Below are 26,682 nucleotides of genomic sequence, written 5' to 3' on the forward strand. Positions count from 1 at the left end.
TGCACCACTTTTGACTAGGGCCCTTCGAGCTCTGGTCAAAGGTAGTGCACTATGTAGGGAATAGGGTTGTCATTTGGGAAGCTGGCCCAGACTGTGTGCTGCTGCTTGCAAGAGGCCCTTTTTGATCTGGTTTGTTGTGATTGTTTTGATCCCGTGCTCATGTCAGATGCCGTTTCACAGGAACTGACATCAGTCAGTTGAATAGTTCAGCTGATCTTAGATGCCCCTCATTGTTGAATCATTCTGTCTAATTCTGCTCTTTCAGACAGTAGACTCGGGTCATCCTACCTATCGGAATTGTTATTAATTCAACCATTTTAGCGCATTGGCCTACATTTCATGTCTGAATAATACCCATTATATAAAGCATTCATTATCTTTGTTTTACGGTCTGCTATTGGTTTAGTGACGTGTATTCAACTGTATGTTTACAGGTTATAATCATCCGTGTATTTTTGCTGAGAGGGGATGTGTGTGAATGGATGCTAATTAATTCAACTACTAACAATATTGTATTAACCTGTTGTTCATGTTGGTAATGTAATTACAAAAAACACTCCACTTTCTGCAATTACAAAGTAATACAGTACTATGTAACAACAATGTAGTAATTATAGTTTAAGAGCAACTTAATGTTCAGTGTTACCCATTATTACCAGCCTCAAGCAATCAAGTGGAAAGCCTGTCCCCTGTCCAGAGAATACCTCCACAGTTCATCACCGGTCCACAAGAGCTGAGAGGGTTGAAATACCAACTCCAGTTCGATAAAGTGCATTTGTTTGTTTTTTCCACAAGTTAATCTGAATCCTTGATATGTTTCAGATAATAAAGGATTTTCTCTCTCATCAGATAATGATAAATCCTACATTATGCATACACTCCATTAAGCAATATGGCCCGAGAGGTGTGGTATAATGCCAATATACCATGGCTAAGGGCTGACTTGGGGCACGACGCAACGCTGAGTGCCCGGATACAGTCCTTAGCCGTGGCATATTGGCCATATAGCACAAATCCCCAAGGTGCCTTATTGCTATTATAAACTGGTTACCAACATAAATAGAACAGTAAACAAGTCGTTTTCTCACATGCCCGTGGTATACTTAAGCAATAATGCAAGAGGGGGTGTGGTATATGGGCAATATACCACGGCTACGGGCTGTTCTTAGGCACGACTCAACGACGCAAACTGGTCTCCAATGTAATTAGACCAGGAAAAAATAAATATTTTGTCATACCCGTGGTATAAGGTCTGATATACCACGACTGTCAGCCAATCAGCATTCAGGGCTCGAACCACCCAGTTTATAATGTCTGATATATCACGGCTTTCATCCATGATTATCTGGGTTTCCATGTGTGCCCTGAACAACCTGTGACAGGCTCTGTACCCCGCTGAGTCCCCCTGGAAGGACCCGGGGGATGCGTCCCAAATGGCCCCTATTCCAGTGGAGGCTGCTGAGGAGAGAACGGCTCATAATAATGGCCGGAACGGAGCAATTTCAATGGCAGCAAACACCTGGAAATCATGTATTTTATGCCATTCCACTGATTCCGCTCCAGTCAATACCACAAGCCCATTCTCCCCAATTAAGGTGCTACCAACCTCCTGTACCCTATTCCCTACATAGTGCACTAGTTTTGACCAGAGCCCCATGGGCCCTGGTCAAAAGTAGTGTACTGTATAGGGAATAGGGTGCCATTTTGGACACATCTCCAGTCACTCTACTGCCTCTGTGGTTCTGTGGCTGGCCATCACCAAATCGTAATATCCATTAAGAATGGGTATCTATCAAGAGCTGCCATTACCCTTCTTTTTTAGGATGCCTCTTTTTCCGTCAAACCTTTTTTCCTCTTTCTTTCCATCCCACATGTGCATGGTGTGGTCTTAAGAGAGTTAGCCCAATCCTTGAGGCCAACCACAAGTTGTAGACTAGAGAAATTCCACTGTCAGTCTGTAATATCTATCCCTGTTTTATCACTTGGGCAACAGACTTTTCTGGGAATAGAAGAACTGTGAGCACAACGTATTTTAATCGGTGACCTTTTCCACAGGATGAGAAGAGATGAACTAACACCGGCACATGAAAGTTTAAACCGTTGACGTCACTGGACCGTGTACAGTATTTGAATAAAACCCACCATATTGCAGAATCTATGCTAGTCCTCGATTAGATGTAAAGCTAGCTTTCATGTATTGTATATAAAATCAAGGTAATGTAAGGATAATGTTCCACATGCAGTCTGCATTCAGTTCTGCTACTATGGGTTGTTGGGTTGAGGTACAGTGAAATGATTTGGTGAGGCGTGTGTGGCTGCCTGCCGCTCAGCGCTGCCGATCAAGCTAGATATATGTAGATAAATTCCTGAAAGAGCTCCAGATTTCAGGCTTTGATTGGATCCTGGGCGGCAGAAGATAATAAAGAACACAAAGCATGTCAGCGCTTTGAGAGATTAGGTGCACAATAGACCCCCCCCCCCCCCAGTGAAATAGCCTTTCATAGTCCTGACGTGCTGAGTCTGAAAGACCAGCGGCTCTCCGCGCTCCAGACTTGTGCTATGTGGACTGGACAGCAGGGAATGGGAAAGAGCCATTTCAGTGTGAATTGCTCCAGATGTTGCTGACTCACCAGACCAGAGTCTTTTCTGCCAGCTCTCAACCCTACCTCCTCGATGGGGAGGAGGAGGACGGCGTCTTGTTGAATATTTCAAAGACAAAGTGCATGTTACCGTATCACCCAGGGGTCCCCCGCTCTCTGGTTACTAGAGGCTGAAGGCTGAGGCGGACAGGCCGTCTCCCTTCCCGAGCGCGTTGCCTAACAAACGGCCTCGAGAGAATTCAGCGGCAGTCACTGAGCGCTGGACAGCATGACATAACCTGGCATGACACTGCGTGATGAATGGACAATTGTTAAGCCTGATGTCATATCGCCGTAAGTAATACACGTTCAGCTGGGGCCAAAACGGCCAAGTGTTTTGTTCTTCTGGCTAAGATGTGCTCGCAGATGGCTTCATTCAGATGACGGATGTATTTCGTCAGTATAGTTGGTGGGCCTCATAGTGAACTCTATAGTTCGATGTATCGCCTAGCCTAACTATTCAGTGGGGTGTTGACTGTTGATGTAGGTTGAGTGAAATACTACAAAATGTGGTATGGATGTTGTCCCAGAGTGGTGTGCAGACACGCTTGGGTGCTGGATTTGGATTGAGGTGATGGCTTGTCCCCTACGTCAGGAACCTATGTTCTCCTCAAGTCATGTGGGCTGATGTCAGAGGTTTATACAGGCTGCTGAGGCTCCAAGTCTAAAACGGAAACCAGATTCAACCTGCAGGATTCCTACGCCTCAGCTGCTTCATTCTTTTCAACCGGCAGAAGATTCACTTGTTAAATGTCAAGCAATTTCAAAGTGCTGTATGTTTAGTAATTAACTTGAGGGAAAGGGGTTGAGACATTGAAACTTTACAAATTTAGTTCAAGTGCATGACATTTACGTTGACATTTCATCAGATGCTATTATGTACTTTTACTGTGGTTGCTTTTAACATCTAGTGTCGATGTTGAGGAGCTAGATGACTCTCGTCAACAAAAGATTGATCGAATTAAGATCCTACGTCTGTATGTCTTGATAAAGTGACAAGATGAAAACGGACACGTTTTGAGCCTTGAGGAAATGGTGGGCATAAAGAAGCTTTGACGAATCAACATTTCCACTGCTCTTTCTGCTCTTCAGGTTTTTCAGTTTTCCAGCACAAAGTGTTGACATGATTCTGGAAGCAGAGAACAGTCCCGGAATAACCTGCAATTTACTCCCGCTGTGCAATGTCTGAAAAAGTTGACACTTGGCAGAGTGGAACTCCACTATGGCCGCTATGCTAACAGCTATATATAATGTCAGGCAGTCGACCCGTTTTAAAGGGCTAGTTTTCCAGTTGTGGAAAAAGTGATACTTGAGTAAAAGTAAAGATACCATAATAGAATACCTTAATAGAAAATGACTCAAGTAAAAGTGAAAGTCACCCAATATAATCTTACTTGAGTAAAAGTCAAAAAGTATTTGCTTTTAAATATACTTCAGTATCAAAAGTAAATGTAATTGCTAAAATATACTTAAGTATCGAAAGTAAAAGTAAAAGTATAAATCATTTCAAATTCATAGTATCAGGCAAACCAGACGATCCCATTTTCTTGTTCTTTTTTATTTGTGGATAGCCAAGGGCACGCTCCAACGCTCAGACATCATTTACAAACGAAGCATGTGTTTCTTGAGTCCGCCAGATCAGAGGCAGTAGGGTTGACCAGGAATGTTCTCTTGATACGTGTGTGATTTAGACAAGTTTCCTGTCCTGCTAAGCATTCAAAAGGTAAAAAGTACATAATTTTCTTTAGGAATGCAGTGAAGTAAAAGTAAAAGTGGTAAAAAAATATCAAAAGTAAAGTACAGATACCCCAAAAAACTACTTAAGTAGTACTTCCAAGTATTTTTACTTAAGTACTTTACACCCCTGACATTTTCCTCTGTTTTACTAGTGAGTATGTCACTGGCAAGAAAGGGCCTCATATCAGCCCTTTTCACTCCAACTGCTTTGCCAAACCTCTATTTGGATCATGTAGTTAAACTCCCAGCTGCTCATACCTTCTTCAGAGTTGTTGATATGAAGAGCTAGTTTGAACTTCGGAAAAGATTCTGAAATTACTTGAATTGTTGGATATTCGTGAAACCCCGTAAATTGATAATACTTGAAGAGTTCTTTCTATTTAGATGAGACGTTACTAAACTGTTTAAACTGGATGTCTGGATTTGGATTCATCTTCGCTCCAATTGGTATTTTTCTGCCAAAAAGCCAATGGACAAAAATGAACAAGATGCACATGTGAGGTTGTGCCCCAGACATCTTTGATATGAAAAAGAAAAACAGGTAAGAAAGAGGAGCGTCACAAGCTGTGGTAGGATGAACGTGATGAAACTACACTTTGGGCACATCGCTCCCTCCAGACATACACTACCGTTCAAAAGTTTGGGGTCACTTATAAATTGTTTTTGAAAGAAAATCACCTTTTTTGTCCATTAAAATAACATCAAATTGATCAGAAATACAGTGTAGACATTGTTAATGTTGTAAATTACTATTGTAGCTGGAAACGGCTGATTTTTAATAGAATATCGACATAGGCGTACAGAGGCCCATTATCAGCAACCATCACTGCTGTATTCCAATGGCACGTTGTGTTAGCTAATCCAAGTTTATCATTTTAAAAGGCTAATTGATCATTAGAAAACCCTTTTGCAATTATGTTAGCACAGCTGAAAACTTTTGTCCTGATTAAAGAAGCAATAAAACTGGCCTTCTTTAGACTAGTTGAGTATCTGGAGCATCAGCATTTGTGTGTTCGATTACAGGCTCAAAATGGCCACAAACAAAGGCCTATCTTCTGAAACTCATCAGTCTATTCTTGTTCTGAGAAATGAAGGCTATTCCATGCGAGAAATTGCCAAGAAACTGAAGATCTTGTACAAAGCTGTATACTACTCCCTTCACAGAACAGCGCAAACTGGCTCTAACCAGAATAGAAAGAGGAGTGGGAGGCCCCGGTGCACAACTGAGCAAGAGGACAAGTACATTAGAGTGTGGTTTGAGAACAGATGCTTCACAAGTCCTCAACTGCCAGCTTCATTAAATAGCACCCGCATAATACCAGTCTCAACATCAAAAGTGAAGAGGTGACTCTTCATGCTGGCCTCCCATTCCTCTTTCTATTCTGGTTAGAGCCAGTTTGCGCTGTTCTGTGAAGGGAGTAGTATACAGTGTTGTACGAGATCTTCGACGAGTTTCAGAAGAAAGTTCTTTGTTTCAGGCCATTTTCAGCCTGTAATCGTACCCACAAATGCTGATCAAATCAAATCAAATGTATTTATATAGCCCTTCTTACATCAGCTGATATCACAAAGTGCTGTACAGAAACCCAGCCTAAAACCCCAAACAGCAAGCAATGCAGGTGTAGAAGCACGGTGGCTAGGAAAAACTCCCTAGAAAGGCCAAAACCTAGGAAGAAACCTAGAGAGGAACCAGGCTATGAGGGGTGGCCAGTCCTCTTCTGGCTGTGCCGGGTGGAGATTATAACAGCACATGGCCTAGATGTTCAAATGTTCATAAATGACCAGCATTGTCAAATAATAATAATCATAGTAGTTGTCGAGGGTGCAACAAGTCAGTAACACAAGAGTAAGTGTCAATTGGCTTTTTCATACCCGATCTTTGAGAGTATCTGATGCTCCAGATACTCAACTAGTCTAAAGAAGGTCAGTTTCATTGCTTCTTTAATCAGAACAACAGTTTTCAGCTGTGCTAACATAGTTGCAAAAGGGTTTTCTAATGATCAATCAGCCTTTTAAAATGATAAACTTGGATTAGCTAACACAACATGGCATTGGAACACAGGAGTGATGGTTGCTGATAATGGGCCTCTGTATGCCTTTGTAGATATTCCATTAAAATAATCTTCAGTTTCCAGCTACAATAGTCATTTACAACATTAACAATGTCTAGACTGTATTTCTGATCAATTTGATGTTATTTTAATGGACAAAAAAAGGTGCTTTTCTTTCAAAAACAAGGACATTTCTAAGTGACCCCAAACGTTTGAACGGTAGTGTACATTGCAGTCCAATGCTTTTGATAAAAGTACACATTTCACCTCAGAGCAGTATGCATGCTTGTTCATGTAGAACAATATCGGAGAGAACAATTAAAGCCCTTCTCATAGATTCTTTATTACCTCAGCTCAACTACCTCCCACTCCTCAGCCCAGCTCCCTCCCACTCCTCCCAGTGCTCTATATCCCCTTTCCTCTGGCTTTGCTTTATAAGCCATCTTGTGTTTTAGAGTTCCTGTTTCCAAGTGCCATTGGTTTGTTCTAAAAATGTGTATATTAACCTTTAACCATAAGAAGAGCATGGCATTTAGCTAACTGGCTAAAACGTTGTTTTAAAAGGGCAACTGAAGGTGATTGGACTGTTTGTCATTTTCCTCTAAATCTAATTTCCCTTTCTCTACATGGTTCAATGCACGTTTGCCCCCAAGTTGTGTACGGAACTACATTTTGTTATACCTTTCCTTTTGTTGTTGTTGCTAAAGCCACCAAGGAAGACTCCCAACACAAGACGTATATGCTGCTCTGAGTTGGAGCCAATTATGTATATAAACCCTGGATTGCTGTTATTACGTCTTGGCCAATGAAAAGCTTTGAAGTCGCTGGTCAGACATACAGTATTGGCACTCCCCAGTAGGAGAAGTCCTCCATAGGAACGAATGGAATTCGACAGTATTTCAATGAAAGTATTTTAAATGTGTATGTTTAGCTCACATAGTATCATTTAAAAGTGTGCTTAAAGGTAATAAAATACAAAAATGAATATAGACATTAATAAATGCTTTTCTAAAGCTTCCAAATCTTTTTTACAATGATGGCAAAGTGCCACGATGGAGGTATTGTGGCTTCAACACAGCGCCCCCTTTCAGTCATCTACTGTATATATAAATAATTGGTTGGAAGGCATCGGTTTAGCTAGCCTCATACACATCTTGTGTACATAAAGGCTTGCAAAATACTGTGACAATCTCTACATCACATGCCCCATCCCTCGGTTGGAAAGTAAATATGCACTTGGCCTCTTCTACTGTAAAGTGTTTTTTCTTCTCTACACATATTTCCCTGTCCGGTTCTGTTAAAGTAAGCGAGACATACAATATTTGAAAGAGAAGTTTACTTGTATATCCATAATAAAAGCCAATGTATCATTGTGCTGTGCAGGATTCTCTGTTGGGATGTTGGAGCTCAGCTTTGTAGCTTGCGGTTATGATCAGCAATGACTTTCCTGGCGGTACGGGCACCGCCAGGCAATTACTTCACAGATTCAATGTGACAGGACGTTTGTTTGCGCCGAAGCCAAAGAAGGGAAGGAACATGTGACGGAAATGCGACCTTCAAAATAAAAGGATATAGTCATTTATTTGATTTGATTTCACTGGTGATTTGTGAAAGCGGCTTCACTTTTCATAGTTTGCTATGACTTCATCTATTTCTCAGCAACACTGTTGGTATTGTAGAAGTGATTGAAAGGAATTGGGAGATACAACAATTGTTAAGGTTAAGCGTTCTCAAATAAGGGAATTGTGGTTTTGTAGCCAGGCCTGTTTTCCCAGCTGTGAGTTGAAGGCCAGGGCAGAACAGAAGAAGACAGGTGTGCTCCCACACTGCAGGTCAGGGACGCCCACCACCAGGTAAATATGGTGGTGGGGGCCTGTTTGAAGTGTTAATGAGCTGTAAAGCTATGGGTGCTACGCTAGCTGCAGCACGCTAACCAGCCCTTAGTGATTGGCTCGCCTTGGACGGACCAACTCTATTTTTATGGATTTTTTAATATATATTTTTTGTACTTTTCACCCATTTTTCTCCCCAATTGGTAGTTGCAGTCTTGTCCCATCATTGCAACTCCCGTACAGACTCAGGAGAGGCTAAGGTCAAGAGCCATGCGTCCTCCGAAACACAACCCTGCTGATCCGCACTGCTTCTTGACAAACTGCTCACTTAGCCCAGAAGCCAGCCGCACCAATGTGTCAGAGGAAACACCATACAACTGGCGACCGAAGTCAGCGTGCATGCGCTCGGCCCATCACAAGGAGTCGCTAGACCGCGATAGGACAAGGCCGGCCAAACCCTCCCCTAACTCAGATGACGCTGCGCCAATTGTGCGCCGCCTCATGGGTCTCCTGGTCATGGCTGGCTGCGACACAGCCTGGGATTGAACCCAGGTCTGTAGTGACGCCTCTAGCACCTGCGATTCAGTGCCTTAGACCACTGTGCCACTCGGGAGGCCCCAAGGCTGTTTTCTAAAGGCTCTTTCATGCAGTTATCAGTATCAACCACTTCATTTGAATGGACGGCAGCACGGTTCTCGGTGACCTCTGTTCATCCACTCTAAATCAGTGCGTATTTAATAAGCAATATTAATGCAAATCAGCCGTCAGGGGAGATGTTGCCAGATCCAGTCTAACTCGTCTTCTGCCTCAGACCTCTCTTTATAGGGGATATGCTGCTGGTAGTTTCTACTAATGGAAACGTTGATGGCCTGTTCCTTACCCGAGGAGGTTCCTTACCCCATAATCTTCTCCCAAGGGTTGTTGGGATGGGGTTTTATATGTCTTTCGTCCCAGTGTCACCTTCTCCCCCCGCTATAGTGGTTTGATCCTTTCCGTGCTGTGTGAGGGCATTGAAGAGGGTATCACTTTACGTTAAGATAAAAGGGTTACCCTTTACGATCAGTTGTTTGACACTTTACACCACGTTGCTGTAATCTTTATGCATGTGTAACACTGTAATCACTACAGTAACACAATTGTTTTTTCCTATTATTTAAGGTATTGCTTTGTTTATGGCATAGTGATGGAGTTGAGCGTTTCTTGCTATTACACATTTGGAACAAGGAACAGTCCCCATTCCTTTGGACTGTGTGTCGCGGATAGGACTGTCTTCTAACGAATAAGGTTGTGTTCAGCTGGTTATCTCCCGCTCCCATTGCAGTTCATCATTCCTCTTTGATCGAAGCCAATGGCAGTAATATGTGCTATCCCCAATGAGCGTTCCGACTTGAGAGTCCTCGGATGTCTCGGTCCTTGTGTGAGAGTCCCAAACGGCACCCTATTCCCTGTATGGTGTGCTACTTTTGACCAGGGCCCCAATATGATACCATTCGGGGTGCATCGTGATCTGCGATGGATGTGTGTGGATGTTGACTGGGAGGGAACATGGTTGGGAGTACAGCTAGCTCATAGAAACAGAACATGAGGGCTGGCTGGCAGCGGCGCGGCTGTGTGATAAACACCACATGTCATTTTCTCATGGTGTTGTAGAGGGGACCTGACACAGCCCTACTGGGCACTCTGCCCACGGCTGGATGGCAGCTGGATGCTGGATGCTGGCCCCGTCAATACCAGGGATGGAGCATAGCAGGAGATAAACAAGATTGATGTGACGTTGATCCTTCACCGCGATCATATGAATCGCCCCCCACTGTATAGTAGCACATTCCACAATGAAATGTGCTCATGAGAGAAAGCACGAGCGCACACACACACTAACACACACACACACCCACAGATGGAGGTGTGAGTGACTGTAATTGTTGCCGCTGTCATCCCCCTTACTTTCCCATCTGCTGTCTGAACCTACAAGGATGCCCGGTTGATGAATAGGCAGCCAGCTAAGCTAACGCTGTCCTAACCAGTGGTGTGATTGATCATTCAGTTGAGGACAGTGAAGGCAGTTCATCCTCTTCTTCAGCTTAAGACTGATTAAAGCAGCCGAGGTGCTGAGCACGCTCGGTAATTCACTCCAGACAGGGTGCATTGTGGGGGCCAGAACACTGCCAATAGTGGCCAATTGTTATGCTAATGCCTTTTTACATCCTATTTGTTTCCAGTCATTTCGATCATCTTGGTATTTCTCGCTGGTCCCCTCCATAAAATCTATCACATTTCTACTGTTCACATTGAAATGTGGTAACCACCTGATATGGTAGAAATTGAAATCAACAGCTATGAGTGTGAGGCGGAATGGAATGGAAAATTGATTCAACTGAATTTATTTCCGCTTTTCTGTCTGAAAGAATAAATAACTTTCAGTGCGGCCCTGATCACCATTTAATTTCCCTTCTTTATGAACCACGGCGGCGGCGTGAGCCGTGAATACACGAAGCACTCAGAATTATGTAGAGTGTTATTTCTGTTTTGACTTGTTTTGCTGCTGTTTTTTTTGTATTTTTTGCTTCAGCAAAATGAGCCTGGTCGTGTTCACTCTTGTGGAGAAAATCCGAGCATTCATCGTGTATTCAGCTCTGCCAGGGAGAATCCTCAGTTGACTTTTGTGTTTTGTCTCAGTGTGTGGCCGCCGTTTTCACTTCTTCAGAGTGTTAACCAGCCTACAGAGCCCACGGAAAGCTTGTGATTCTTGAGGGTTTGCAGCTGACTCCATTTGACGTGAAGGGGCATGTTTATGCTCCGTTCCCCTTTAAAGTCGTCTTTCGGTGGGCGTCGTCAATCAGAGTGTAATTTATGCCCCCACTCTGTCACAACATGTTACTGATGACATGTTTCAAAACGCTGATGAGCCATTTGGATCAGTCTCTCTGTGAGGCTTGGGCATGCGTTCTCAATGGCACCCTATTCCTTATATAGTAGGGCCGGAACGATACCAGTATTGCGATACTCGTATTGTGACAAGGAAACAAAACACTTCTTTAGGACAACAGCCATAATGGAAACAAACATTGTATTTTCATCCAGCATTTATTTCCCAAGCTATAGCGCACAATATTTTACCTACAGCAGGTTTGTGTTTTCATTGTTGCCATGGGATACTGGCACAGTCACAGCCCTACTACAGTATATAGCGCACCAGAGCGCAATAGGCTGTGGTCAAAAGTAGTGCACTATAAACAGAATAGGGTGCCATTTGGGATGGAGACAGGGGTGAATGAACAGAGCAGGAGGAAGTTCCTCATAGAATGACCACTCATAGTCCTCTGTTGGGAATGTTGCACACTGTAGACATGTCTAAAATGCTTGCGCATGAAGTCATCCACTTTGAATGGTGAGTCGCTTTGGCTGAATGAATTTCATTGGAAGAGGGCTATCTGGGTTATAAATTGCGTGTTGTATGAACTGCTTTAGGCTGATCTGGTATGACTATGTTTCCTGCCTGACTCCTGGCTTATCTTGAGCCAGGCCAATCCCTGTACACACACGCTCAGAGTGAGTTAGATGTCGCAACATTTGTAGGATATGATTCAAGGAGGTGTGAGGCAGACAGAACATCTATAACATCCTCTGAAGATGTCCTCCCTCATTTGAAATCCCTTTCAAGTCATCTGATTGAGTGGGGTGACTTGTGACTCAAGGTCTCAGCTTCTCCACACGGCTAACCTCTGACTTTTATTAAGTCCCGCATCACCACGTCAAGAGGTAGGTTTTGCTTCTACCTCTGATCTCTTAGGCTGTCCCCATAGGAGAACCCTTTTTGGTTCCAGGTAGAACCCTTTTTGGTTTCAGGCAGAACCCTCTGTTTAAAGAACCCAAAAAGAGTGAATGTGTATACAGTATTATTATATTATTGATCTGTGTGTGTGCATGCGTGAGAGTGTGTGTGTGTGTGTACGAGGGTGTGCGTGTCTACATACTGCAGATGCATGCCGCGGCGTGTACGTGTGTGCGTTATGCATGCGGCGTGTGTGTGTGTGTGTGTGTGTGTTCGAGACGAGCTCCAGCGCGTGCTGAGATTACATTCCTTAGCTTTTGGGGTGTGTCAAACAGAGTAAAGCGTTTTCAGCTGTCGAGCCTGTTCAGCTCAGCAGAAAGTCACATGTTTAGAGATCCATCAGTAGCCTTGTGTGTTCTGCTGTCAAAGAAGGCATCAGGTATGTACACACACGACTCTCTTTGCCATCCTCTTGAATCTTTGATGGGAGGTAAACCACAGAATTCGTAAGTCCTTTTACTGGGAGGTTTTCAAAGGAAATTGAATGACACAGAATTGCCTCAGCAGGGTATTTCTGTGCTCTAGGGCCTATTTTGTGGAGCACTTGAACTTGTTTGTGTACAACACATGCTTTAAAAAAAACCAGATGACTTGAATTACTGTAGTTCTGGCTATCTAAGCATGTGTGTTTTGTCTGCGGAATAGTTTGTGCTGGGGCTTTCAGGATATGTTTTTGACAACTACTTGTTAAGAAATATGTTGCGGTCTTGCTGTAGCCTGGATAAATGCTTTATTTTGGCCCGACGTACAATTATAATGAATGTCTTTGTTCTTTTTTTGGGGGGGGGGGGGGTTCTTTATCGGTGCTGAAATATGGCATCAGCCTCACTTAGTGAAGTCTGAAAAGGCAATCCGAGACTATTAATATCACTTTTATTTAGCTAAATCAATATGCTATTTGAAAGAGGCAATTAAGCATTGTGGGTCTTTGGGGACATTGCAGCGGCTGCTTTGTGCTGTGTAATGGAGGTCTCTTCATGTTCCGTGCTGGCCTGGCTGGCGGGTCATTGCACGTGGCTAAGGCATCAATCAGTTGGCTTATAGAAGAGTTAATTATGTTTTTATTTTTTTCCTTGTCCTCACGCCGGCTTAAGAAGTCCAGAGGAACGAATACATAGGGGGGGGGGGAGAGAGAGAGTTCTAATGGAACGTTAAATTTGGACCGATATAACACTTATTAGGCCTCCTGCATAGTGTACTATACGCTTGAGGTTTTTTTGTTGTTGCCTTATTGCCGGTCCAATTAGCACCCTTATGGGGGGAAAAAAAACCACATGAATGTCAGGTGATCTAAGGTGAAGTGAATGGGACAACATGTCAAGCAACAAGTGATAACGTGAAACTGCACCTGTGGAAACATGTTACGCATGTGAAGTGTTCCAAAAACATGTGACATTCCCCTTGAAATCATGTGGCTTTCCGCATGTGAAATCATGTGTTTTTTTTCTGTAAGGGACAGATATTTAACTTAGACAGATGTGGGTTTCCGTAGAAGTTAAAACACCTTAACTAATTTAGTAGTGAAAGCAAGGGGAGCACCATATTGTGGTAGGCTTTCATTCCAATTACTGTGAGTAGCTAGCTTGAGGCAGCGCACAACTCTTATTTGCACTGCACATTTCCCAGGCTTTTCGCTTGAAGACTGCTGCTCTGCTGAGACTTTCTGCCTCTGAAATTCAGCCTGGTGTATAATTATATCTGAGCTCAGGTTTTCCCCTCCACGTTTCTTTGTTCAACAAATGTGACCTGGTTAATTTGGGTGTCAGTCAGCCTTATGAAGCCTTCTTCTCCGCGGTTCTTTCCCTCCGCCGACTAACGTTCCAATGTGTATTTTTGACCCCGCGCGCCATTGCATTCAGTCAGGTGACTCGAAGGGGTTGTCTACCGTTTGTAGATGGGACATGAACGATGAAAGAGTATGTATGTCTGCCACTGTGTTTGAGTTGCTTTTCTGTGCTCCCTGGGGAGGATGCGAGGCAGGAGGCACCGCTTCTATATCGATTGCGTAATAGAAGCTTAGAAGAGCGGCTGCACCATGAGGTCACTGACTGGACTACTAGACCATGTGACCTGATTGGCGTCGGTGGGAATTACGGTGGGGTCAGGCGAAACGGTTTCTTGGCAGAGCCAGAGATGCTGAGGATTTTAATAGTTTAGGAAAGAGGATTTGGATTTGACTTGTCAAGGCTGCTTGGCCGAGTAGCCAGTTGGTATCAGGCTAATAGTGTTTACAAATGCTCATTGTTTTGTTGATTCCTTGACACTTGGGGCACTTCCAGCTCCAGTTTATATCATGTGCCCATTAGATGGTGGGAAGAGGTCGAATTAGCCCAGTGTTTTTGGCCAGAAGAAATGGATAAGCTGACCAGGGGTCAGTTGTGTGTCCCTGTGTTTCTGCCTGTGTAAATGGGGGGGATGTCTTCTAGGGAAAGCTCTTTACTCCAGGCAGATTTATTTTTGTCACGGTGTGTTTTGACTCGCACAGAAGGCACAATAATCCTCCCTAGATATTGTCACTGAGTCCCACAGGAAGTCCTAATAGTCTGTGTGTTTTATTGACCATGTTTATGTCTTGGGCTTAACCAGAGGAAATGACCAGGCTCATAATGACATGGGCCCGTCTATTTGTTCTGAGTGACTTAACCTGGATCCTGTGATTTCCTCTGGTATTGTCTTGGAGGCATTATTCTAATTACGGTATTTAAAGCCGCGCTGATTGCATTTGACTCCATGTGCATTATGGGTACTTGGCAGGCAGCCTCTAGCTGGGCTTTGAAATTACCAGACGCCAAAATAACACCTACAGAGACCTGATGCACAGGAGCTTTTTACAAGCCACTAGTTCATTCAGGTTTTATTTTTTTCTTCTTCTCGTCTGGGTTTGAAGGAAAACAACAGAGGTAATCCTGAAGAACCTGCCGGGTCAGCAGCGCCGCTCTAACTACCAGGTAGTAGCAGGAGTAGTGTGCAGCAGAGCTCTCTGTAGCCTGATCTGGGAGCAGCCGAGAACCCCGAGCTGAGAGGAGTTAAGTAGTCCTGTCCCAGATAGGATGGGGAATTTCAGAGGTAAGCTAAGATACAAATCATCATTTTCCTTTTGCTTTAGGGGAGCGCAGATTTGGTTTGCCGAATCATATTTGTTGTCTGAGAGTTTTTTTTTTTCTCACTCTGCTCAGTGAGCAGTTTCCCAACCTTTCATTTCTTTTCAAGGAAACGTGTCATGAGTCGTATTGCATTGCCTCTTCCTGCGTATCACTCTGAATTTATGGCGTTGGCTTTGGTTGCACTCATCTGTTTATTGGAGAGTTAGGTTACATGTTCTCCGTAAAAAGTAATACTGTATGTATGTAAAGTGCATTCAGAAAGTATTCAGACCCCTTCACTTTTTCTACATTTTATTACATTACAGCCTTACTCTAAAATTGATTCAATTGTTTTTTCCCCCTCTTTAATCTACACACAATACCCCATAATGACAAAGCAAAAACAGGTTTTAATACATTTTGTATAAAAAACTGATATCGCATTTACATATGTATTCAGACCCTTTACTCAGTACTTTGTTGAAGCACCTTTGGCAGCGATTACAGCCTCGAGTCTTTTGGGGTAAGACACTACAAGCTTGGCACACCTGTATTTGGGGAGTTTCTATAATTCTTCTTTGCAGATCCTCTCAAGCTCTGTTGTGTTGAATGGTGAGCGTCTCTGCACAACTATTTTAAGGTCTCTCCAGAGACCTGGTTTGAACGGGTTCAATTCCGGGCTCTGGTTGGGCCACTCAAGGACATTCAGATACTTGTCCCAAAGCCACTCCTGCGTTGTCTTGGCTGTATGCTTAGGGTGGTTATCCTGTTGGAAGGTGAACCTTCGCCCCAGTCTGAGGTCCTGAGTGCTCTGGAGCAGATTTTCATCAAGGATCTCTCTGTACTTTACTCCGTTCATCTTTCCCTCGATCCTGACTAGTCTCCCAGTCCCTGCCACTGAAAAACATCCCCACAGCATGATGAAGCCACCACCATGCTTCACCGAAGGGATGGTATTGGCCAGGTGATGAGCGGTGCCTGGTTTCCTCCAAATGTGACACTTGGCATTCAGGCCAGAAAGTTCGATCTTGGTTTCATCAGACCAGAGAATCTTGTTTCTCATGGTCTGAGAGTCCTTTAGGTGCCTTTTGACAAACTCCAAGCGGGCTGTCATGTGCCTTTTACTAAGGAGTGGCTTCTGTCTGGCCTCTCTACCATAAAGGCCTGATTGTCAGAGTGCTGCAGAGATGGTTGTCCTTCTGGAAGGTTCTCCCATCTCCACAGAGGAACTTTGGAGCTCTGTCAGAGTGACCATCGGGTTCTTGGTCACCTCCCTGACCAAGGCCCTTCTCCCCCGATTGCTCAGTTTGGCCGGGCGGCCAGCTCTAGGAAGAGTCTTGGTGCTTCCAAATTTCTTCCATTTAAGAATGATGGAGGCCACTGTGTTCTTGGAGACCTTCACTGCCGCATAAATGTTTTGGTACCCTTCCTAGATCTGTGCCTCAACACAATCCTGTCTCAGACCTCTTCAGACAATTCCTTCGACCCCATGGCTTGGTTTTTGCTCTGACATGCACTGTCAACTGTGGGACCTTATATATACGTGTGTGCCTTTCCAAATCATGTCCAGTCAATTGACCAATCAACATCTCAATGGAAACAGGATGCACCTGAGCTCAATTTCGAGTCTCATAACAAAGTCTGAATACTTCTGTAAATAAGGTATTTCTGTTTTTTATTTGTAATACATTTGCAAAAATTTCTAAAAACCTGTTTTTGCTTTGTCATTATGGGGTATTGTGTGTAGATTGATGAGAAAAATATATAATTTAATCAATTTTAGAATATGGCTGTAACCTAACATAATTTGGAAAAAGTGATGGAGTCTGAATACTTTTCGAATGCACTGTACATGAACAAAGGCCATTCCAGATACTTTGTCTGTGGTGACTAAAGCAGACCTGTTTTTCTCACTGACAGGGACATGCTAGCTGAATGGCATTCTCTCTAATCCTTCCATAGTATAGGGTTTCAACAGAAACCGACTGTGAGCCCTGACTACTCTTGCTGGGTTGGCCTCTTCTTGCCAGTTAAAAAAAAAAATTCCGGACAATGCTGTCTTTTTTTGCTCTTGTTTTTGTAACTGTCTTGACTCAGGGAGCAGGAGCACACACTGAAACTGTAACCCTCTAGTTTCCTGTCGCTGCTCCATTTCATAGAAACTAATGACGAGCGAGTGTGTAACAACTAGGGGAAAAAAACATTCCCCCCTGCCACATTGCAAAGTATCTGTAACCCTGCTACCGACATGCCTGCTTGTAGTAATATCCCATGTCTGCCTCCCAATGACCAGACACGTGATCCGATCAGCTGTCACCGTGAAATACTCACGCCTCTGTGTGGTGACAACATCCTAGAATACCACGGGGTCACGTATCGGCCGAATGTCTGGGGGACCTCCCACACGTAGCAGGGCTAGCCTGGCTAGTCTTCGCAGGACAGGAGCTTCCCATCCAGGGCCTGTCTGTCTCTACTGTAAACAGCCCAGTGGGCCTCTCTGCTGGCTGGCTGGCTGGCTGGCTGTCAGCCTGTGTTAACTGATTCATGTACTTGGTATGTTGTGGTGTGTATGCACCTCCAGTAGTACTGTACTTCATAACTTTAATAGTGTATGGCACTTTTGGCATAATACGCCAGAACGACTCCACCAATCACCAGCTGACTACCATAATGAATGAGGTGTATTAAAAGAGACAGTTTCATGGAGGTCTTATTGAGTTATGCTGGGAGGGGTGGTGCTCTGGTTGGTGTAAAGATATTGTTTAATGACGCTTTCCAGAAGCCAATATCTGGGCAGAAATTCACCGGCTTCGGCCCCCGGTGCTTAACCACCCTGTCTGGCTAAACAGGCTCCTTCAGGTAAATATTAATCAGGAATGGCCTTCCCATACATTTCCCTGGTGGTAGACCTGTCAACAATTATAATGAAGGCCACAACTACTTGCGCTCTGACTTTTTCATTTCACTCCTGTCGCCCAGGAGCGAGGGAAGAAAGAGAACGCGTTATCTCTTCCTGACGCCTGCTGGTGTGTGTTTTCCTCTGTGGTGCCGCCGCACGCTCTGGGAATTGTGGGCTTTTCTTGGAATTGTGGGAAGTCAAATGTCCTTTTTGGACACTTGAAGATTTTGTGTGTTTGTCTGTGTTGTTTTTCTTTTTTTAATGAGTTTGATACATATCATCACTTAAGTTATTTGTTGCGTTAAGGCCATATGGAATTGAATCGCTGGCTGTCTATCTTTGGAATGATCCATCTGGCATGCGTGGGTGTGTTTATGTGTGTGTTCGCCTACTGTTGTTGTATCTTCAGTGAATCTATAGCCAGACTGTGTATTAAGTCTGCTTGGTGGGTTCTGTGCACACTTGCGTGCTTGTGTGTCTTATTGTATCTACTGTGCCAATGGTCTTTGGATGGTATGGTCGTGTGTAGTGTGTACGCAACTACACACATATGTCCACATGTATGTGTCACGAGGACCATGTTGGGTGACCAGATTGTTTGTGTCCCTACAGGAGGAATGCCAGCTCCTGAGCAGAGCCCAGTGACAGAGGAGGGGCTTCTGCTGACCATCAGAGAGGGAACCCAACACACCAACAGGAACATGGAGGCTGACACCACCGCCAACAACATCCTGGCCTCTGTCAAAGAGCAGGTACAGCAAATCCAGTAACACCTATCTTACTGTATCATTGCACAGAGCAGGTACAGGAACTTCTAAAACATCAATCATGCTGCAATCACTCGAGGACAGACTATGTAAACATAAATGGTACCGAGGATCTGTCTTTATACTAGGAGTACCGATTGATAACGAGCAGCAACAGTTGCTGAGGTTTTTGCTCACTGGTTATTTGGACAGATCCCGATTTCGCAGGGGTTAGCATCTTACGAAGGGGAGGGGACATTTGGCACGTACACTTGCCCGTAACTTGCCAAGAGAGAGGGTGGAGCTCTTCGTTCCCGGTTCCGATCCTCATTCTAGCATCTCTTCTCTTAACATGTATGGACCAAGACCTTAATCGAGCGTCTGACCGGTTACGCCAGACGTTAGTTCTGGCTTAACCGAGATTACTCAGCTTCCATAACATCTCTCAAACTGTATCCCTGCCCATAGTGCCCAAAAAACACCTGTATCATTCCCTGCCACAGAGCAGGTACACAAACCTCTAACACCTCTCACACTGTAACATAGCCCAATAGAAGGCACACAAACCTCTAACACCTCTCACACTGTAACATAGCCCAATAGAAGGTACACAAACCTCTAACACCTCTCACACTGTAACATAACCCAATAGAAGGTACACAAACCTCTAACACCTCTCACACTGTAACATAGCCCAATAGAAGGTACACAAACCTCTAACACCTCTCACACTGTAACATAGCCCAATAGAAGGTACACAAACCTCTGTAACACCTCTCACACTGTAACATAGCCCAATAGAAGGTACACAAACCTCTGTAACACCTACCATATTGCACCACTGCTAAAGAGTAGGTACAGTCAGGCTGTACTTTATCCCTGCACTCTTAGACACACCCACCCTGTATCAACAGTGGTACTATCTCGTTTACCTAGTGCGAGCTGGCCCAGATTACTGTAGAAAGTGCCTTGTCGAGAGGCTGTCGTTTTTACCATGACATTTATCACCAGACTCTTCGCCACACTTACTGTTTGTGAACACAGCTAAAAAGCTCCGGATGCTTGGTCCTTTGACCGTTAGCAGTCAGTCCTAGCTGGCGGTAGGTAGGAACCGGGGACTAAGTTGTGTCCGGCGGTGCTGCGTGTCCACAATCAAGAGATCCATCTAGTGCAAACAGAGAGATTAGCCATCTGTGTAAGGACACGGCTCTGACTCAGTCCTCCCTCTGCTCCCCCCTCGCTCTCTCCCTTCCTCCCTGGCAGCGCTTCACACTCCCATTGTTTACCCAAGTCAACAGGAAGGAGAGTTCCATTGGAGAGCACCTGTCGATGTCACTTCCTTCCCCCAGAGTGCTCATCTGCTCTGCCGCTCCTCCTTAGGCTTAGTCAGGACAAGAAGGCAGTAAGTGAGGCAGGGAGAGAGAAAGAGAGAGAGAGAGAGCGACAAAGAGAGAAAGGAAGAGAAAGAAAGTGACAGAGAGAGAGAGACAGGAAAGGAAGAGAATGACGGAGAGGAAGAGAGAGAGAGTAGCCATAGAGAGTTCTGTACTTTAAAAGGCTGGATGGAGACATGCCTCGGAGGCAATTCTTGTTTGGGATTTGGGAGAGCGTAAATGAATCCGTCCTCAGTGTTTAAAGGGAGTTGGAGAGACAGAGGGAGGGAGGGAAAGGAGGAGGAAACCGGGTGCCTTGTGGAGGTCACCGTTGTTGCTGGGGTTGTAGTTATTTTCCTGGTTCTGCACGAGTCTTTCCTGTGATTGTGAGGAGGCAGACCTTCGAGGGATCCTGCCTGGTTTAAACATGCTAACCTGTGCCTGTGGACAGGCTTATGACGAGTGCTTGCATGGTGAGTCAGTATGCTAAACCCCCCCTCCCTCTATATTTCTGTTAAAACTTCTCCATGTACGTCTTCACCCTGCTCTGCCCAATGCCCAAACAAGGACAGGCTGGCCAGGATTTCTTTGATTGCGTTCTCTGTTCATTGTGGAGTCGTGCCTCCTCCGCTCCTGACTGCTAATGAGCCAGAGAGTGTTTGATGTTAATGTCAGGGTTTTCAGACTGGAACTGCTAGTTATTCCCGGCCCGCGTCCCAAATGGCACCCTATTCGCAATGTAGTGCACTACTTTTGACCAGAGCCATACGCGCACTACACTGGAAACAGGGTGCTATTTGGGACGCTGTCTGGCTTTGCTGCTCCCTCTTTAGTCTTTACTGTTCTCTGACCCACTATCTGTGTGACACCTCCATAATGGCTTATTACTGCCACCATTTCAGCTTATTACAGCCACCATTTTTTTTGCTCTTTCACACTCATCTCACTCAGAGACTTTGGGAGTTTTATTTCTTCTCTCCTTAAGACCTCGAAAGGTTTTTGAAATTAACTTTACTCTCTGGCTGTTACCGAATAGCCATACTTGCGCCCTAAATATTAGGCCATTTGAGTATGCGGAAAAATGTAAAGTTTATTCGCATGCTGCAACATTTAAAAAATCAAGTATACTTTAAATGCCCGGATGTCATAATCTTTTCTGCTTTGACAACAGCTGATTAATAATGTATGGGGATGCGCTTCCGAAATCAACGAATAATTACGCATTCTCAGCTGCGAAAATTTAGTATATGTGAATTTTCAAAAATAGAGTATGGATTAACAATAGTTTAAATGCCAGGATGTAATACTCATTTCGGCTCTTCATCTAGTAGAATTCGGTGCACACTTTCCCACAATGCATTGGAAGAGTTGGGCCGCGAGTGACAGGCCCTAGTTCTCTTCAAGTAGCCAAACAATAGTGAAGCTTCTGTGGTGGTGTTCAAATGCAGGCTAAGTATTTTTTGTTCTCCTTAATCGCGAGAATTATATCTTTGAAAACAGAAGTCTTTTTTTTAAAGTGGGTTTCTGTTTTCTCATTGAAAAGTGTTTCTTCTCTTGGCCTTCGTCAGCGCTTTTAAACAAAATCTTTCGATTTCTGAATGTGTCGGCACCGGAGATTCGGAATGTGGATGCGATTTTGATGTCATGTTAATCAGGCGTTTTGATTTGAACATGTGGATTGTTTTAGTTTTATAGGCTACCTATTTCATTATTTAATTTATGTATGTAACAACACTTTGGTTTCACTAATAAATATGTTGAAATGGAACCAAATGATCGGTTTCTGTCTTCAGTCCTGTTTCAGTAGGATAGATGGGCTATATCAAATAAAATAAAATTGTATTTGTCACATGCGCCGAATACAACAGGTGTAGACCATACAGTGAAATACTTACTTACAAGCCCTTAACCATCAATGCAGTTTTAAGATTTTTTTTTTGTAGTTTATTTTAGTAAATACTTTAAAGTTAAAAATAAGAAAAATAGAAAAATAACAAATAATTAAGGAGCAACAAATAAAATAACAGTAGCGAGGCTATATACAGGGGGTACCGGTACAGAGTCAATGTGCGGGGGCACCGGTTGGTCGAGGTAATTGATGTAATATGTACATGTAGGTAGAGGTAAAGTGACTATACATAGATAATAAACAGAGAGTAGCAACAGCGTAATAATGTGTGGGGGGTAGCCATTTGATTAGCTGTTCAGGAGTCGTATGGGTTGTTGGTAGAAGCTGTTTAGAAGCCTTTTGGACCTAGACTTGGCGCTCCGGTACCGCTTGCCGTGCGGTAGCAGAGAGAACGCTCTATGACTAGGGTGGCTGGAGTCTTTGGAATTTTTTTGGGCCTTCCTCTGACACCACCTGGTATAGAGGTCCTGGATGGCAGGAAGCTTGGCCCCAGTGATGTACTGGGCCGTACGCACTTCCCTCTGTAGTGCCTTGCGGTTGGAGGCCTAGTAGTTGCCATAACAGGCGGTGATGCAACCAGTCAGTACACTCTCGATTGTGCAGCTGTAGAACTTTTTGAGGATCTGAGGGGGAATAGGCATTGTTGTGCCCTCTTAACGACTGTCTTGGTGTGTTTGGACCATGTTAGTTTGTCGGTGATGTGGATAGCAAGGAACTTGAAGCTCACAACCTGCTCCACTACAGCCCCGTCGATGAGAATGGTTGCGTGCTCGGTCCTCCTTTTCCTGTAGTCCACAATCATCTCCTTTGTCTTGATCACGTTGAGGGAGAGGTTGTTATCCTGGCACCACACTGCCAGGTCTCTGACCTCCTCCCTATAGGCTGTCTCATCGTTGGTGGGGATCAGGCATACCACTGTTGTGTTGTCAGCAAACTTAATGATGGTGTTGGAGTCGTGCCTGGTCATGCAGTCATGAGTGAACAGGCAGTACAGTAGGGGACTGAGCACGTACCCCTGATGGGCCCCCACGTTACGGATCAGCGTGGCAGATGTGTTGTTACCTAAACTTATCACCTGGGGGCGGCCCGTCAGGAAGTCCAGGATCCAGTTGCAGATGGAGGTGTTTAGTCCCAGGGTCCTTAGCTTAGTGATGAGCTTTGAGGGCACTATGGTGTTGAACGCTGCGCTGTATTCAATGAATAGAGTTCTCACATAGGTGTTCCTTTTGTCCAGGTGGAAAGAGCAGTGTGTAGTGCAATAGAGATTGCACCATTTGTGGATCTGTTGGGGCGGTATGCAAATTGAAGTGGGTCTAGGGTTTCTGGGATAATGGTTTTAATGTGAACCATGACCAGCCTTTCAAAGTACTTCATGGCTACATATGTGAGTGCTATGGGTTGGTAGTCATTTAGGCAGGTTACCTTAGTGTTCTTGGGCACAGGGACTATGGTGGTCTGCTATAAACATGTTGGCTACAGTATACAGTATAAATCAAATGTGATAGTCTGCCTATAACCAGCCTGAGTAGGCCTATAACTCCATTCCCATTCTATTCAGAGTTTAGAGAAATTAATCGAATTGGAAATTAGCTATTATCAGCCTGGTTAATATGATGCATGTCTGTTGATTTTGGAAAAATCTACCCGCACTTGGCCCCGCCCCACCTACTCAGCCAGTCAGGAGCGCTACTGTGTTGCGGCCGTGGCATACTGCATACTTTTTACAAAATGGTATGTGCTAAATTGTATGCGACGATGAGTACATAGTATGCAGTTTAGGTACGTATATAGTACGCAGTGGAGGTCGATGCCGTTTCAGATGAGGGAGGACCATTTTTTATTTTTTATGGGCATGGCCTTATTTCTATTACAGCATAATGGATGACTGTCATTCATATTCCATTCACCCAGTTCAATGTAACATTGATAGGTTTAGGCTACTATAGAATACTCACATTTTCCCTATACCCATCATTGCTACAACCTAGCCTATGAAAGAAAGTTTACAATGTAAGGGCACACAGGCTGAGAGAGAAATTTGAGGTGACACATGGACAGACAGTGACACATTCAATACCACTTTGCACACTCTTGCTTGCATCTATCTGATCTAGGGTGTAATCATTAGTCCAACAGTTGCAAACAAGAGTTTATATTGGACAAATTCAGTATGTTTATCCCCGTTTCATTCCGTTTTCTTCCGTTTAAGAAAGGTTTTTCAACAAAATCGGCAGGAATGAATACACCCCTGATCACACGTAAACACAGTTCACTTTCATAGCAGCCACGTTGTATTCCTTCTTGCATCTATGCGTTCCCCTCTCACCTTTTCCCTTCGGTTGTAGACTTCAATGCACAGCACATCAGCTTTATGTGACAAGGCGAAAACATTTTTCAAGGCAAACCTTATCATAACCGCTATACACAGCATACATCGTTGTCACCATATTAGCTAAAGTAACGTCATAGTCAACATAGCTAATAGAACTAATGCGTTAGTAAACCTGCTACAATCATACAGTAAAGTTACAGTGTACAGTCAGTAAGCAGTTTAGTAGTTACACAGGTGGGCCCAGGTGACAATACATTTGTAAAATCAAAAGCTTACCTTGACTTGGAAGAGTTCCAGTGTTGTGTTGGATAGTCATTGCCAGCTAGCTAACATTTGAGCCTGGTGTTTGAGTAGACTAAACTAGCTAGCTGCATTTGCTAGCTAAGTGAAAGTGAAAAAGCTCTCTCCCTCATTCTCTCTCTTTGAGTCATCTACTCATCATATTTTATGTACTTCAGTGCTAACTTGCTGTAGCGTATGTTTTCAGTACCAGATTCATTTGCTGATCCTTTGATTGGGTGGATAGCATGTCAGTTCATGCTGCAAGAGCACTGATAGGTTGGAGGACGTCCTCTGGAAGTTGTGTACATTTATAGAAGGGAGTGAGAACCATGAACCTCCTAGGTTTTGTATGGAAGTCAATATACACAGAGGAGGACAGAAGCTAGCTGTCCTCTGGCTACACCATGGTGCTACGCTACAGAGTGCTGCTGAGGCTACTGTAAACCTTCATTGCAAAACAGTGTTTTAATTAATTATTTGGTAACGTGAATATATTTAGTATAGTTTCATTTAAAACAGATAACTTTTTAAATGTTTTACTATTTTTATGAAATTCACTTAGGATGATGGTCCTCCCCTTAGTACGCTAGTATGGGTATTCAGACATGGCCTCCCTCTCTGTAATATTTATTATCTTATTATAATTTCTTTTAGCTGAACGGGTGTTTTTGTATATAATCTAAGACCTACTTTCTTATCAATTTCTTCTGAAGTGGAATGAAGCTGGAGACCGGAGGGAAGCCACAGAATGGCACTCAGCCAGTCAACTTCTCATTTTCTGTGAATTCAGCAATAACCCTATGTTTCTTTTAATGCTTTTTCTGCCACATTAGCAAGGTTATCCCTGTGAACTGAGCACTGGAGCGCTGTAATGTGGGCTTAAGACAATAACACAGTGAAATGCGAGCCTTTTTTTTCTCAATGCGAAAGCTTAGGCTACCCTGAAGTTAGTAAAGGCAACATGGAAAATGTGGGAGAACAGAAGAAAAGTGAACTCCTACTCCCAATCTGATGTGCGGGGAAAGTTGGCTGATTCAGAGTAACCCTCTACTATGGACGTTGTTGTACGCGGTTGAAGGGTACAATATGCCCTGCAATAATGAAAGGCAGGAAAAAGAGGAGGAAGCTGCTGTATGCTTTCATCCAGACGACTCCTCTCCGGAGCAGGCCTAGTTTATGACTTAATCACCTCAGCCTGGCCTGGCCCGGGTGACACTGGGTGTAACTAAGTCAACAACCAAAGAGGAATTGTTTAAGCTGTAATGCAGCCTAGCTTAGCCGTTTACAACCGGGACTATTTGGAGCTGCTGTCTAAAGGCGTAAGCATGCTTCAGTTCGGCTGGTGCCTAGCCGAGCTAAACGAGTGTGCTCGCATACTCCCTTAAAAGACCTTCACTTTAAACATTTGTAAAAAGCGGCGATATTAATGCCCCAAATTTTGAAATGAGATGTTTGACGAGAATGTGTCCCCATACTTTTGGTCATGAAGTATGTGTGTGTGTGTGTGTGTGTGTGTATAAAGAGACGGATCTAGATTCGAATATCTCTTTCTACACAACATACCCCCCCTCTGAGTGGTGCAGTGTAAAGACAACAGCTCTCCCACACCCCATGTCCCTGCAATAATTATCTTAATACCAGTAGACAGTATTTTTGCTCTGTTAGCCAATTTGAAAATGAGAGGCTTTTAAAAATATCCACACATTTGTCAATCATTGCATTAATCAAGTGTTCAACACTATGTGCAATGTGATTTAGAGGAGGAGCTCCTCTAAGGGTGTGGTGCCATTCAGAGCAGACAAGGAGGCAGTTGAGCTGAGCATGCATTATAATGCTCCCTCCCTTTCAATTCAAGGGCTTTATTGCCATGGGAAACATATGTTAACATTGCCAAAGCAAGTGAAGTAGATGATATACAAAAGTGAAATAAACAATAAAAATGAACTGTAAACACCACACTCACAGAA

The 26,682-nt window shown here is 43.9% G+C and overlaps 1 protein-coding gene across 7 annotated transcripts in view; it reads left to right on the plus strand.

Moving 5' to 3' along the window:
- LOC106581813 (plakophilin-4) overlaps window positions 1-26,682 on the plus strand; it is a 116,787-nt gene that overhangs the window by 3,274 nt on the left and 86,831 nt on the right. For 4 of the 7 annotated variants that reach the window (XM_082966982.1, XM_082966983.1, XM_082966984.1 and 1 more), the window contains exon 2: window positions 18,686-18,825. In XM_082966982.1, the coding sequence (XP_082823108.1) occupies window positions 18,686-18,825 (140 nt within the window). Of the gene's footprint in view, window positions 1-14,973; window positions 15,158-18,685; window positions 18,826-20,138; window positions 20,666-26,682 lie in introns of those variants that run through there. The other 3 variants (XM_082966985.1, XM_082966988.1, XM_082966987.1) reach the window with 3 other exon arrangements.

Source organism: Salmo salar, chromosome 21 (genome assembly GCF_965601325.2).
Source record: "Salmo salar chromosome 21, fSalSal1, whole genome shotgun sequence".
Lineage (NCBI taxonomy): Eukaryota > Metazoa > Chordata > Actinopteri > Salmoniformes > Salmonidae > Salmo > Salmo salar.